General features: G+C 42.7%; 1 protein-coding gene across 4 annotated transcripts in view; it reads right to left on the minus strand.

Moving 5' to 3' along the window:
- Positions 1–13,090, minus strand: part of cadpsb (Ca2+-dependent activator protein for secretion b) — an 83,915-nt gene that overhangs the window by 8,676 nt on the left and 62,149 nt on the right. For all 4 annotated transcript variants that reach the window (XM_061686895.1, XM_061686893.1, XM_061686894.1 and 1 more), the window contains 11 exons: positions 12,570–12,676; positions 11,419–11,448; positions 9,277–9,433; positions 8,462–8,603; positions 7,643–7,804; positions 5,466–5,621; positions 4,285–4,453; positions 3,419–3,493; positions 3,257–3,340; positions 2,481–2,513; positions 2,260–2,367 (listed from right to left, as the gene is read on the minus strand). In XM_061686895.1, the coding sequence (XP_061542879.1) occupies positions 2,260–2,367; positions 2,481–2,513; positions 3,257–3,340; positions 3,419–3,493; positions 4,285–4,453; positions 5,466–5,621; positions 7,643–7,804; positions 8,462–8,603; positions 9,277–9,433; positions 11,419–11,448; positions 12,570–12,676 (1,223 nt within the window). The remainder of the gene's footprint in view (positions 1–2,259; positions 2,368–2,480; positions 2,514–3,256; positions 3,341–3,418; positions 3,494–4,284; positions 4,454–5,465; positions 5,622–7,642; positions 7,805–8,461; positions 8,604–9,276; positions 9,434–11,418; positions 11,449–12,569; positions 12,677–13,090) is intronic.

Consider the following 13,090-nt stretch of genomic DNA (forward strand, 5'->3'; position numbering starts at 1 on the left):
GGCAGAAAGTACAATTAACTAATCTGTTGCCATTCATATAATAGAATAATAGCTTTGTGCCACAAAGTAATAGCTTTGTGCCACGATTTCAGACTGAGACAAGACAATATCATCATTATTGCACTATTTATACTTTTTGTCACATTTTTGGGTGGTTGTGTGCCGTGAGATTGTTTTAATGTAAAATATGTGCCTTTGCTCTCCATAAGCTTGGGAAATCCTGATATAAACAGCATGCAGCTGCATTTCGGTTGCTCACTTTGGCCACATCCACATAAACATCAGATATATCGAAATATTGACCATAATTCTTCAGTGGCCATCAATTAACTTATACAAATAAACTCAGGCCATCAAACAGACTCTTCATTCCCACACACCTTGAATAAAAAACTAGGTACTGTGACACCGCCACATATCACGGTAGTTGTTACGCAACACATGCTGCGCAGAGCACAAGTGGCATCTGTAAAGCTGATTGTTATTTTTTCTTTTTATGATGGTGTTTAAAGAGAAGGCGGTAGTGAATACAGCATGGAAATTGCTACGGAGATAAAGCTGCTATAAATGTGCCAACTGGTTGCTAGTCAATTGCAGGGCACATATTATCATATGATTTTAAAAATGACCATGTGAAAAACATTTTTACAAAATATATACTATTCAAATCGCAAATATAATGTATTTTTTTCATAACCACCTGCAATTTTGTTATTTATTGCATACATATGATTGCATATTACATAATGTTGACAATTTTATTCTTATTATTTTTATATAGTTTCTATTCTTATTTTCACTATCGTCCAACAACTTTGATTCCCATTTTCCTACATTCAACATTGTTGTTATTGGGACTTTTTACACCAATGCCTTTCTTCAGGCTTCTGATTGGCTAAAATACACCCAGTGGTTACAGCGCCCCCTGTTGCTCTGACATGCACTGAGCAGCATGTGAAAGTGTTTATTCGTTTTTTTCAAATAGCTGTGATGTGGATGGAAAATGTATTTTGAACCTGTAGTGGATACAAATTTGTAGACATAAAACAAAGTAACTTGTAAAGTAGCAGGGCCCACAATTGCACGCACAGTTGGAACTGCTGCAAAAACAGCGTGAAGAAAATAGATTTCAATCCAGTAAATAAAGCCACTGCAGGTTTTTTTCCACTAAAGGAGGCAGCAGGAATGGTGTTAATAAGAAGAGACCAAAAGGGTTGAAATAAGAGAGATCGAGTAGAGCCAGCAACATCGAAGGATAGCTTTGACATGCATGCAAAAGTTGATGGATGGAAATGCATTCAGATGAAAAGCAAAAAGAAAAGGAAAGAAAAAAAACACCGACATCCTTAAGTCACTTTAAAAACACGGCTTTCGACTTGAGAACAATTCATCAGAGAAAGTTGAACGTGACTCTTTTGGGGGCCACACAGAGGACACCGGGAGGAAGTGAGGACACAGACAAGGGAGGAGACCAGCAAGGGCCTCCTCACACACAAAAGCAGAGCCACGCCAAAAGAAAAAAAAAAAAAAAAAAAGGAAAAACAAACATAGATAAATCAAACACAAACAAAAATAGATTCATCCAGCACGCGGCTGCTGCACAAAACTTCTGCGTGTCAACCCGACTCACTTCCTCACAAAAGCCGCCACGCAGCGACGGAGACGTGCGTCTCGACACATACGGAGGTTCGGAATGACGTGAAAGCACACACAACACGGCATTATGTGTTGTTGAAACCACACATGGAGGACACATTGCTGTCAATGTATCCCGTCAGGATTATGTTTGGGTAAGACAGTGCTCTCTTCCCCCTCCAACACATGACAACCTGCCTGTGAGCCCACTGCCTTTCCAATTTTGCATTTCCACTAAAGGCGCCTCATGTGTCTTCCTGAGGAGCGCTTTTGTGTTGTTCACTAAGCATGCACGTGATCACTATGTTCTTTCCAGAGAGCACTGCTTCATATAATCCTTCTTTTTTTTTTTTTTTTTGGAGGATGCTTTTATGGACTCTTTGTAAATAAAAGTTTTTTTTTTTTTTTTTAAATAGACAAAGGCCCAAAAGCACTGTTGTAATGCAGACCGGAATGCAGAGGGCAGCAGCTGAGCTGGACAGAGAAAGAGAGAAGAGGACAGAAAGAAACACTTTTCCTGCTCTCAGAGAAAACAAATAGGACTTATCCCCTCTGCCCTGTTGTTTTGCCACATTCTGTAGGGCCCCCTCCCTGCTTGAGCGGAGGAGACGGCATCTTACTTACATCAAATAACCTTTCTATATACACCTCCTCATTGACCTTATCACGCAGCATGTCCTGAGAGTGGCGGACAAAGGTCACGTAGCCGTCGGCCACGTCCATGCCGGGTTTCTGCAAAACAAACGCACAGCTGGCTGACATACTGTCATGAAGCGTGAAAGCGAGTCCACAAAAAAGTTCATTCAAAGATTTTGTGCAGAGTGTAAATTGAGGGTGTCACTTACAGGTACGTCCACATACTTGGAGGCAGCTTTCACCTGAAAGAAAACCAAACAAATCAAAGTTGCCATTTTTAGTAGGTTGATATTTCATTTAAAAGAGGACATATTATGTAAAATTTTGTTTTTAATTGGACAGCACAGTGACCAAGTGGGTAAACAGTTCCGAGGTCAAGGGTTTGCAACTCGGCTCCAGCCGCAACTCGGTAGTCTGTTTTGTTTGCGAAGAAAAAAAACAAAAAAAACACATCTTCACTCGTGTAGCTGGAGAAACTTGGTGTGATTTATTTAACTGTTTTGCAGCATTAGCGTGAAACACTTTGTTGTGTAGTTTCACACTTAAAGGGTGGGCAGGCACTGGAGAGACCCAAATATTTGTATACAATCCATAAATCAGATAGTTTTACTACAATAAGCCCCCTTTAAGAGTTTCATAGTTTCTAAATGGTCATATAACACTAATTGACTTATTTTTACACCTGTATGACTTTAACAATATTCAAAAATCAGAAATCACCAGTACAGTTACACATACGATTTTATAATAGCAGATGGACACTGAAACAGATTTCTTCACTTTACATAATTTTTTTGGGGGTGCAATATGAACAAATCAGAAGTCAACCAGTGCCCAGGAACTGTTCCACTGTATATCATAGTGTAAGAAAACATTTAAACAATCTCGATGTAATATAATATTATAGTGTAAGTCAAATCTAAGCAATTACTCGTTATAGATACAAATTATTATTTTTAGTAAAACAAATAAAGCTGCATCTTACCGTGAAGGAGAGGAAAGAGGAGAACAGCGTGCCTTCATCGTATCTGGATATCTTTGCCAACACTCCTTCCAGAATGGCAACAAACTACGCAAAAGAGGATAAATACAAGATTCAATCAATGCGATTCATGTCATCGATTCGATGGAACATGTGACCTCACACCTTTGCAACCAGGAGCTGAATCATGTCCCGCACGCTTTCCTCAATCAGTTCATCTATTTGCGAGGCAAACTGTTTCTGTAAAGTGAGAAATAATCAAGTTATCAACGTTATCAGAGTTTGTATCGTCGAATATTGTAAATAAAGTGGGGTACACACATACCAATAATTGATCATTTGAGCAGTTTTCCGCTCTTCTGATCTGAAGTCAGCAAGTTCCCAATTGTCAAAAGTCACTAAAAGATAGCCCTGAGTGATTATCCTGTGGTGTGGGGTGTGTTAAAAGTGAATTTTCCTCCCTGAACTGCTGCGAAAACAGTCGGGGCCTACAATCGTAAATGTTAAACTTGTTCAATAATTACGATTTCGAATCGTCGTGTGGGGTCAACACCAAGGTCGACAACGGCGCGGACTCAATGATTGTGATGTGAAAGCCGATTAGGAAGCGAGCTGAAGCAGACGCTGTTGCCATACACAAACAAAGGAGCAACTGTATAACGTCATTAACGCAAGTCATTCACTACGGTAAGAATGACAAGAAGAGTTTGCAAGGGCGAAGGACTTAGCAAATAACAGTTAACTTTGCTCCTTCTGTTTTCTCTTTTTTTTGTATTTTCCTTGTGGCACCAAGCTGCTTCTCACAGGTCAGTCTTGGTACCATGAGAGACATCTGCTTTGGTATAAGAGACTCGCGATTGTTGGCGGAGATGTCGTTATGTGTGTGGGCTGGTGTGCTCTGTTGATCATCTCGAGTCTACCACACTTTATAAAGAGCAGTAAGAACACACTTTTTTTTCCTCCTTAACAGTTTCCCACATGTTAAAAATCGGTCTACGTGTACCCCGCTTAAGTAGAAAATATTCATTTACTTTGTTTTTTTCCTTGTTTACCTCCTGGCCCATCTCCATTGCGCACAGTTTGGCCGACTGGTCCTTAGCATCCACCATTACATTGAACATGGTGCATAATGTCGGAGAAATGCGGAAATCTGTTGACTTGCTGCTCTTGGCCAGTTTGGACTCGAACGCCATCCTGGTGCTGTTCGGAAGTCAAGCGGAACATTGAGGACACTCCGTAATGGGGCCATGAATGAATCAGTGTTGATTCGAATTCACGCGCGAGTGTGCCAAAAAAAAAAAAAAAAGAAAAACACAGAATCAGAATGTTGGAATTTGAATCAAAGAATAACATAGTACAACGAAAGAGCCGTATTTACTTCCTTTGTTTTACGGCCGCCACTATTTTGACTTATTGCGCATGCGTATATGTGCAATAGCTACTGCAGTCCTGCAGCTGATCATAGAGCAAGAATGCCCGTAGAAGTCTCTCTCGAGATCATAATCTCCGCGGAACGAGGCGTTCGATGGCCGTGGCCGAGGAGCTGAACGGATGTTCATGACTGCGACCGCGGCAGAATGAATGAGAGAAAGTTGTGCAAGATTCATTCAACATATCGTGGGATATAATTGCTAGCAGCTAAGTGGCAGCTAATGTTCTCAGGGATCCTAACAAGGGATCCTAGTTAAATTAAGCCATTTATACTAGAAATAAGCATTTTGGCAACATCTTTTCTCTCTCGAAAGGTTTTCCGGAGGGAGAAGCAGTTGCCAAAATGCATCAGCGTTCCATCTTTCTGGTGCTGTGACAAAATCTGCAACCCCCCAAAAAAGCATGACCAGGATGTAACCAGGGGGCTAGAGATAGTTTTCAAATATTCAAATTGGATTTTTCACTTGTTGGACAAAGACATGTCTATTCTGGAATGGTACAAAGAGTAACGATTTGATTGTGTTTGGCTCGCCATTCGTTACTGTCAATACGAATAGCAATTGGGGTTTTAGGGTGCGGGTCCCAGCCCTACTACACATTGTTTATATCATTATCCATGTTTTTTCCTCTCAATTCAATGTTGAGCACACCTGATTATAATTCATTATTGTATCATTCTATATATCACTGTTAATATAGTATAATACAACAACTATATACTGTATCCATCTATCCAGTGTATCTATCCATCTACTCTCGGTGTCCGAGCGACGCCACATACCGTTTGACGCAGTTCTCGATCATGTTGCTTGACATGAGCTTGATGCGACTCTCGAGGTGTTTGGCGAACTCCTCCTCGGGCCAGTGGAGGTCCCGGATGAAGGTCTGGAGGGCGTCCAGCTTCCAGAACAGGTCTTCGGATGTCCCGGAGCCGTTGCTGCCATTGACACAAAAGTGCACATGTCAAAGATCATGCCAGAGAGGAGTGGGAGGGGTGAAAGGTCAGGGAAAAAGGGAGGGAAGTGTGGAGGGATGCTGCACCTCGCCACCTGAGATGTCGACTATTTGGACATACACTGACTGATCCGTTCAAATTGGTGCATGACTGGAAAGTCAGTGTACGGGTGGGGAGGAGCGGGAACTTTACAGGAACAAATCAATCAATAATCATGCTCTTTGGTATGATTATTGATCGGGGTGTGAGGTGGTCACATGCGGGTTCAAATTACTGCAGCAACAGCATTGAGTCACGAGGGGAATGGCGGTGTGAGAGAGGAGATCTCAGATGGTGTTTTGTGGCCTGATTCCCCCAAATGGTCACATCCTCTGTCAACGTCCATGTCCCCAAGATGTTGGATGCCCCCGGAAGAACTACCAGACACACCATGCAGACCTTCTTGGGCCAGCCCCAGTGGAATCTGTTGGGCAAGTGCTGCCAGGATGGATGGTGATAAAACAGCCAGCTGCCGCCCTCCACCCTTGCCCCGCCCGCTCCATCCGGGCCGCCATCTCAGCACCCAATCAGACTCACGGTGAGGCGGTCAAGGTGGTAAAACCACTAAAGCAAATGTCTGTGAACTCCACGTGGAGATGTCTGGTCTTGTGAGTGATTTCAAATGGGAGACTTTTTTTGTTTTGTTTTCTGCATCATAAATCATGAGAGAGCCTCAGGTTAACATACAGCCTGTATATACTGCATGCAGAAATATACAGTATATACATGACTTCTTTGTGGGGGCGGTTAGGGACCTGCATCATCACATCTCAAGCTCAACGGCATGCATGTTGAGACAAATGACCTCATCTATTCTCAGAGCATCCTTGGTATGAACATGAACTGTTTTGACACGAGTCACACAGTAAACATTAAAATCATATGACATGCTTAAAGCAGCAATATGTAGTGAACGGACCTAAAATCAACACTTTCAAAATTTTTAGGAAGGGGAATCGCATTTATTCTGTTGCTATGGTGAATCCAGATTACATAGTGTTGGACCAGCCAGGACATTGCTCAGGTTGTGGTAGCACTAGTCATGGGAGCTAACATTACTGATCAGGCATGTACATCGCCATGTACAAGTGTTTTGGATCTATATGTATTATGTAGTCACTGATGGTCTAGTGGTACACTCGCCTGACTTTGGTGCAGGCAGCGTGGGTTCAGTTCCCACTCAGTGACGGTGTGAATGTGAGTGTGAATGGTTGTCCGTGTCTATATGTGTCCTGCGACTGACTGGCGACCAGTTCAGGGTGTAGTCCGCCTTTCGCCCAAAGTCAGCTGGGATATGCTCCAGCGCCCTGTGACCCTAACCAGGATAAGCGGTGTTGAAAATGGATGGATGGATGGATGTATTATGTAGCCGGCACGGTGGTTGACTGGTTAGCATAACTGCCTCACAGTTCTGGGGACCGGGTTTCAAATCCCGGCCCCGCCTGTGTGGAGTTTGCATGTTCTCCCCGTGCCTGGGTGGGTTTTCTCCGGGTACTCCGGTTTCCTCCCACATCCCAAAAACATGCATGGTAGGTTAATTGACGACTCTAAATTGCCCGTAGGTGTGAATGTGAGGGCGAATGGTTGTTTGTTTCTATGTGCCCTGCGATTGGCTGGCGACCGGTTCAGGGTGTGCCCCGCCTCCCGCCTGAAGATAGTTGGGATAGGCTTCAGCAACCCGCGACCCTAGTGAGGATAAGCGGTAAAGAAAATGGATGGATGGATGTATTATGTATGTTTTTGATTACGTTGATGTGCTTAATAAATATTCATATTCATATTAACAGTATATTCAAATCATTTTACGCCCAGGAGCAAATTGAAATTGAATTCCAGTTGGTCCTTTCTGCTGTTTAAAAACAAAATCAGAATTTTTTCAATACATTAATCAATGCGAGCATCTTCATACCAAGGGGTTCTCTGTTTTGCTCAGTAAAGCCAGAGTGAACTAATTGAATACACACTCAGAGTCATATATAGCAGCCATCCAGGACGGAGTTGAAAAGCTAGGCATTTGTGGAAGGTTAACTGACAGTCCCGCTACTGGAACTGGCAGATTGGGTACTTTGGGAATTTGGAGGTTGACATTTGGTAGATTCACATTGGGTAGATTACTTGTTAAACTCCTGCAGAAGAGACAGACAAAAAGAAACAACAAGAACAAAAAGAACGTAACAGTGGTGTGGGAGCAGTAGAAAGCCATGTGACACTCATTAATCAACGTAAAGATTTGAAAACAACACATGAAAACAAATGCGTGCTGTATGAAAAGACTTACAGCTGGACTCACATATAAAAAGAAGCAAATGACCTACTATTAAAAACAACAGTCACTTTTTCCTAAACTTTAAGACTTATATAGTATAATCAAAACACAGAATTGAAACTGTGAAAGCCACAACAAATGGTAAACAAGAGCGACGGACTGGAGGCCTTTAGTTTCTGGCAACATGTCAAAAGCACAAATTATGAAGGTCAGTCTACACAAAACAAAACAAACAAAGAAATATCAGGCATCAGCCTGGCTCCAATGTGCTGCGGAGAAATGGCTAAGACATACATTAGTCAGAGGTGACAAACTTTTCACAGTACCGTAAATAAGTTTTTCCTCTTTAAGATAAAAAAAAAAAAAAGCAAGATTATTCAACCCACGCATGGCTTGTTCGTGAACTTCGAAGGAATCCTGGGTAAACTTTACAGATGCTCTCCCAGATTGCAATCTGTCCCCGATTAAAAAAAAAAAATCATGCTACAGATGAGCTACAAAGACAGAGGCTTCTTACTTTACAGGTTCCCACGACTCCCGCTCAAAGCCCTTGTGAATTGACTGTGCGATGGAGGACTCCATCAGATCCACATATCTAACCACCAGGGGAGCGTACAGATCCTGAAGGTGCTTGTGGAATTTTCCATTGCACAGATGATCTACATAAAGAAGGGAGGAAGATATTCAGTAGGAAAATTGAGTATACATTTCCAAAAGATGCCTATGGCTATTCTCATTCATGAAGGTCATTGTATTCTCAGGGCATTAAATGGATCACAGCTGGACTGTTCAGGTTGTCTTAGCCGTCTTCTTGAGTTCATGCTCAAAGTCTAGAGAGAACAGCTCTAGTCTGAGGGGATGGTGAGGAAACCCACGTATTTATCCGCTAAGGTACTGGAGAGGCACCCCCCAACTGAGATTGGTTTTACAAAAGACAGTCGTTAAGTAGTCAACGTGCTGTAAAAATGGCAACAGGTGGATACACAGGTTTATTGTACCTGCTGCCATTTAATAATTTAATTGTTTTGAAAATCCTGATAATCTCTGATGGCACACTAGGGTGCCACAGCATCCTGGTCGGGAGTCAAAGGTCGACGACACCACGCATCGCCCACATACAATGCTGTCCTTTCATCCCTTCCAAATATGTTATGCCTCTGCCTTCAGAGGTTAAATAGTTGGGTCCTACACAGGCCCCTCAGACAGAGTTATCCTATCTAGTCTTCGAGCACGAACTGATGAGGGCTGCTCAGATGAGAATCCAAAAGACCTTCCTTCATTTTTAGTCCAAAAGACCAAAAAAATGCAAATTATACAATCCAAAAGTCTTACAGTCTGTCCGGAGGAAATCGTTGAGAAGCTGGAAGAGCGGGAAACTGTCCCAGCTCTCGGGCGACTGGATCTCCAGAGCGGCGTCCATGTCGATGGCGTAGAGGGCAAGGAAGTTTTCGGCATGCTCCACCATGAGGTCAGTCCACCATGCGAAAGCCTGCAGAGAGAGAGCCACAGCAAAAGGGAAGCAGGTGAAACGGGACACGAGGAGGGAGGGCAAAGGAGCGAGGGAATCAGGCACACTGCTCGTGAAGAAGCAAACCTCCCGGATCCTGTTCGACACGTTAAGAGAATATTCTTTGAATTTCTTATTGTCAAATGAACACATCTTGGATGTCGATTGGTGCCTGTTTATTGACACATTTGCATGTTGAAATGAGCCCTAAAAATACCACAGGATGAATATAGAGGCTGCTGTGTAGGGCAGAGTCTGCTAATGTGAGTGGCTGACAGTTTTGCATTGATTGGGATCGAGCCCTACCGCAAAGAGGCCTCATGATGGCAGCAAAGCAGTCACTTTTTGCTATACTACTTTTTTTCCCCCGACGTGGCTATGGCCTGACTCCCCTCATATCAACATACAGTAGTTCATTGGCACCAAGACGCCACAAGATGGCACCAACGCAATACATTTACATTAGACAGGGCTTTACGCAATAACAGGTGAGTTTTTCAACAAATAATAGAGAATATGTTCCAAAAAACAATATAAAACAAACAAAAAAATCGATGCATAGGTGAATTTGTGAATAGAAAAGATGCTGGGAAACACTATACTATTGTGAATGTAGTTTACAGTGGTGTAGAAATGCCCTGCAGTACCGCATCATACTAAGAGGTGTTATTTAGTTCATCGTGATGGGGCAAAACAATAGGAACACCTCTCAGTAGGAAATAGTGCTAGTGAGATGCTCCATGCTCGTAAAACAACATGCTTATTAATTGTGTGTGTTTTGGTTGGATTTTGATAAGCGGGATGCATGTTGGTGCGTTCCTCCACTGGTGACAGTGTCTTGCAGCTTTGGAGGTTATTCCCATGCAGATGTGCCACTTCCCTGCATGCTTTGCTGCCAAGCTAGGAAGGGATAAGCTGTGCTGCCATTCACATCAGCCACAAACAAAACCCCGCAGCCCCACTCCGTGTGAATGCCGCTAATTACATGCACGTCGACATCCTCGGCTCCTTCACTTCAGCGTACGCCGTCTCCGATTAGCGAGGTCGGACCTTCCATTCGGGCTTCTCATATGCCTCGAAATCTGTCCAAAAGATGCTGTAATGCTCTGTCGCGTTCCAAAGTGGCTCACCCGCTGCATTTGGCAGTCCTACTTACCTGTCCACTTACCCACCGCCGAGGACCAAAGCAAACGCGAGCAGGAGAAACAGGTGGCAAACAGAGCTCTTCTCCACCACATTCAAGGAGAAATAAGTAGAGAGGGACTGAAGTTTCCAAAAGTGGGAAACACTAAAAGGTGGTAGGGCAGTTGACCCCCACCCAACCTTTATTTTATGGTTCAGGAGTGAGTATTGGCCCGCAAGGTCTATAACAGTACCAGTCGTTCTACAGTGAGCTTAGTCAATGCAATCAGTCCAGAGGGGACATGCACATGACTCATTCAGTGTTATTACATACCTCTTTTCCCTGCATGGTCAGGCATCAATCACAGTGAGGACAGAGCAAGATAGAAAAAGATTGGACTTTTGAGGCTTTGTGTGTGTGGTGAACTTGACAGCAGAGGGGGTGATGGAGAAAGACGAGCTTAGAGGGGATTAATGCTTGGACAAGAGTGAACATTAATTGTCGGATGGAGTAGGAACACATTTACGGTGGATCAAAGTCGGAGGTTTACATGGAGCATACTCGTTCATACTGGTTCAGCATGCTGTTGGGAGGGCAAAGAAACCTCTTCATGGCCCGAACAATGAACATGCGTTATGATCACAGTCATGTTTGTGCAAGCTCCTCTTATTCGCCTAAATTATCGAGCCCACCCGTCGCTACAGCCTCAGCTACAGAGAAGGTGCTTCTTGCCATATTGGCACGCATGCCATACAAAAGGGGCGGTGGGAGAGGGTTGGTGGGTTGGGTTTGTGCGTGACAGGGACAGAAGAAGAGGGGGGGTAAAAAAATCAAAATACTGTACCGATTGATCTGCAGAACTTGTGACTGCCGCCTGTCAAGCATATTCAGAGAGATACAATAAATCTGCTAGATTTGCATATTGTTATGGATCACACTGGATCATCAAGCTTTTTCTTATTGCAGCTGTCGGCAGTGAAGCAACCTTCTTTTTGTGAATACTAAGAGCTAGTCATAAAATAAACAAAGGTCAAAAACCTTTTTATGACCCCTGTAAAATAAAAGAAATGCAAAGAAGAGGGGTGCCAGTTCACATTGTGTTTATGAAACATGCTAAAAAACAATTTCATATGCTGTCGGTCAATGTACTGTATGCTAAGCATTTATTGCGTACACAGTAATATTTTCCTTTTGCACTTGTTGTATGGTTACTTGCTGCATCATAATTGGACAATATTTATTACTTTTATTATGTGCCATGGACCAACACCTTAAATCCGTCTCTTTTTCTTTCTGCTTGGATTATAGTCAAAATGTCCTCTGGGTTCCCCCAGATGCTGCTCTTGTATTTTTTTATTTTCTCGCTTTCTTTCTTTCCTTCTATCTATCTATCTATCTAGCTAAACATTTTAAGACAAAATTAGTCTTGAGCTATCGGTCACAAAGTAAAACGTTTTAATGTGATATTCAGTATTTTTTTATTTTGGAAAAAAGCGCAATATCATGTTTTAATTGAAAAACATTTTGATCTTGCTACATTGAAATGTATCAAGTAAATAAAAATGTAAAAAAAAGTTACAAATAAAAATTGTAATGTCTTTTGACATTCAACTTTTGTTAGTTTTACTTTTTAATTTAAGAAAAAAAAGTCTCCTATCTTTCAACATTTAAAATTTTTCTCATAACCTCTTGATGCGGGTCAGGTTATCTCCGAGTTTCAGAATATGCGGGAGGCCAATAAAAACGTGCAGCGGTACGCAACTGGCCCACGGGACAGACTTTGGACACCCCTGGCTTAGCTTCTGCTGGAGTCAGTCTGCACTCTTTTAGTTTATTTTTATTGTATTTATTTTTTTGTTTTTAGCAATACATACTGTAGATGGAAGCAGGTTTATTTATCGCTGACTGCTGCTACACCTCAGACCCCCACTCAGGGAGATAAGCGGTGGGAGATTACAGCATGTGTGCTTGGAGGAAAAATGGCTGATCACCCACCTCAGCGTGGTGCTCTTGGTTCTGTTGAAGGACCTCAATGACTAACTCCGCCAGGCGAATGGTTTCCTCCAGCTTTTTGGCAGGTGTGACTAAGCGGCCTACATTCTCTGAGACAAAAAGACGAAGGCAAGGGGGGTGGGGGGGGTGGGGGGTGGGGGGGGGGTGGTTAGCCAAGCACAGCACAGAACAGGATGCCAAGGCAAAAGGGAGGGAGTATGGAGGTTCTGTGACAATAGTGATTATTATTATTTTTTTTAAGACAAAACTTAAACTAAGCGCTTGCACTGTGATATTTATTCCAAATAACTTCCAATGTATGTAGGGCTGGAGGACAGAGAGCAACGTGTGACATTGACAAGGTGTCAGGCACATGTGAAGTTGACACAGAGATGAAAGTGCAATGTCACATCAAGAAAATGTACACAGAACAGTTGCATTGAATAAGCATCTGCATTTGGAGCTGCTTCATCATTTAACTAGTCAAGACAATGGGGGGGATGGACATAACTTGACCTTGCTGA

The sequence above is a fragment of the Phycodurus eques genome, chromosome 10 (assembly GCF_024500275.1).
Source record: "Phycodurus eques isolate BA_2022a chromosome 10, UOR_Pequ_1.1, whole genome shotgun sequence".
NCBI classification, from domain to species: domain Eukaryota; kingdom Metazoa; phylum Chordata; class Actinopteri; order Syngnathiformes; family Syngnathidae; genus Phycodurus; species Phycodurus eques.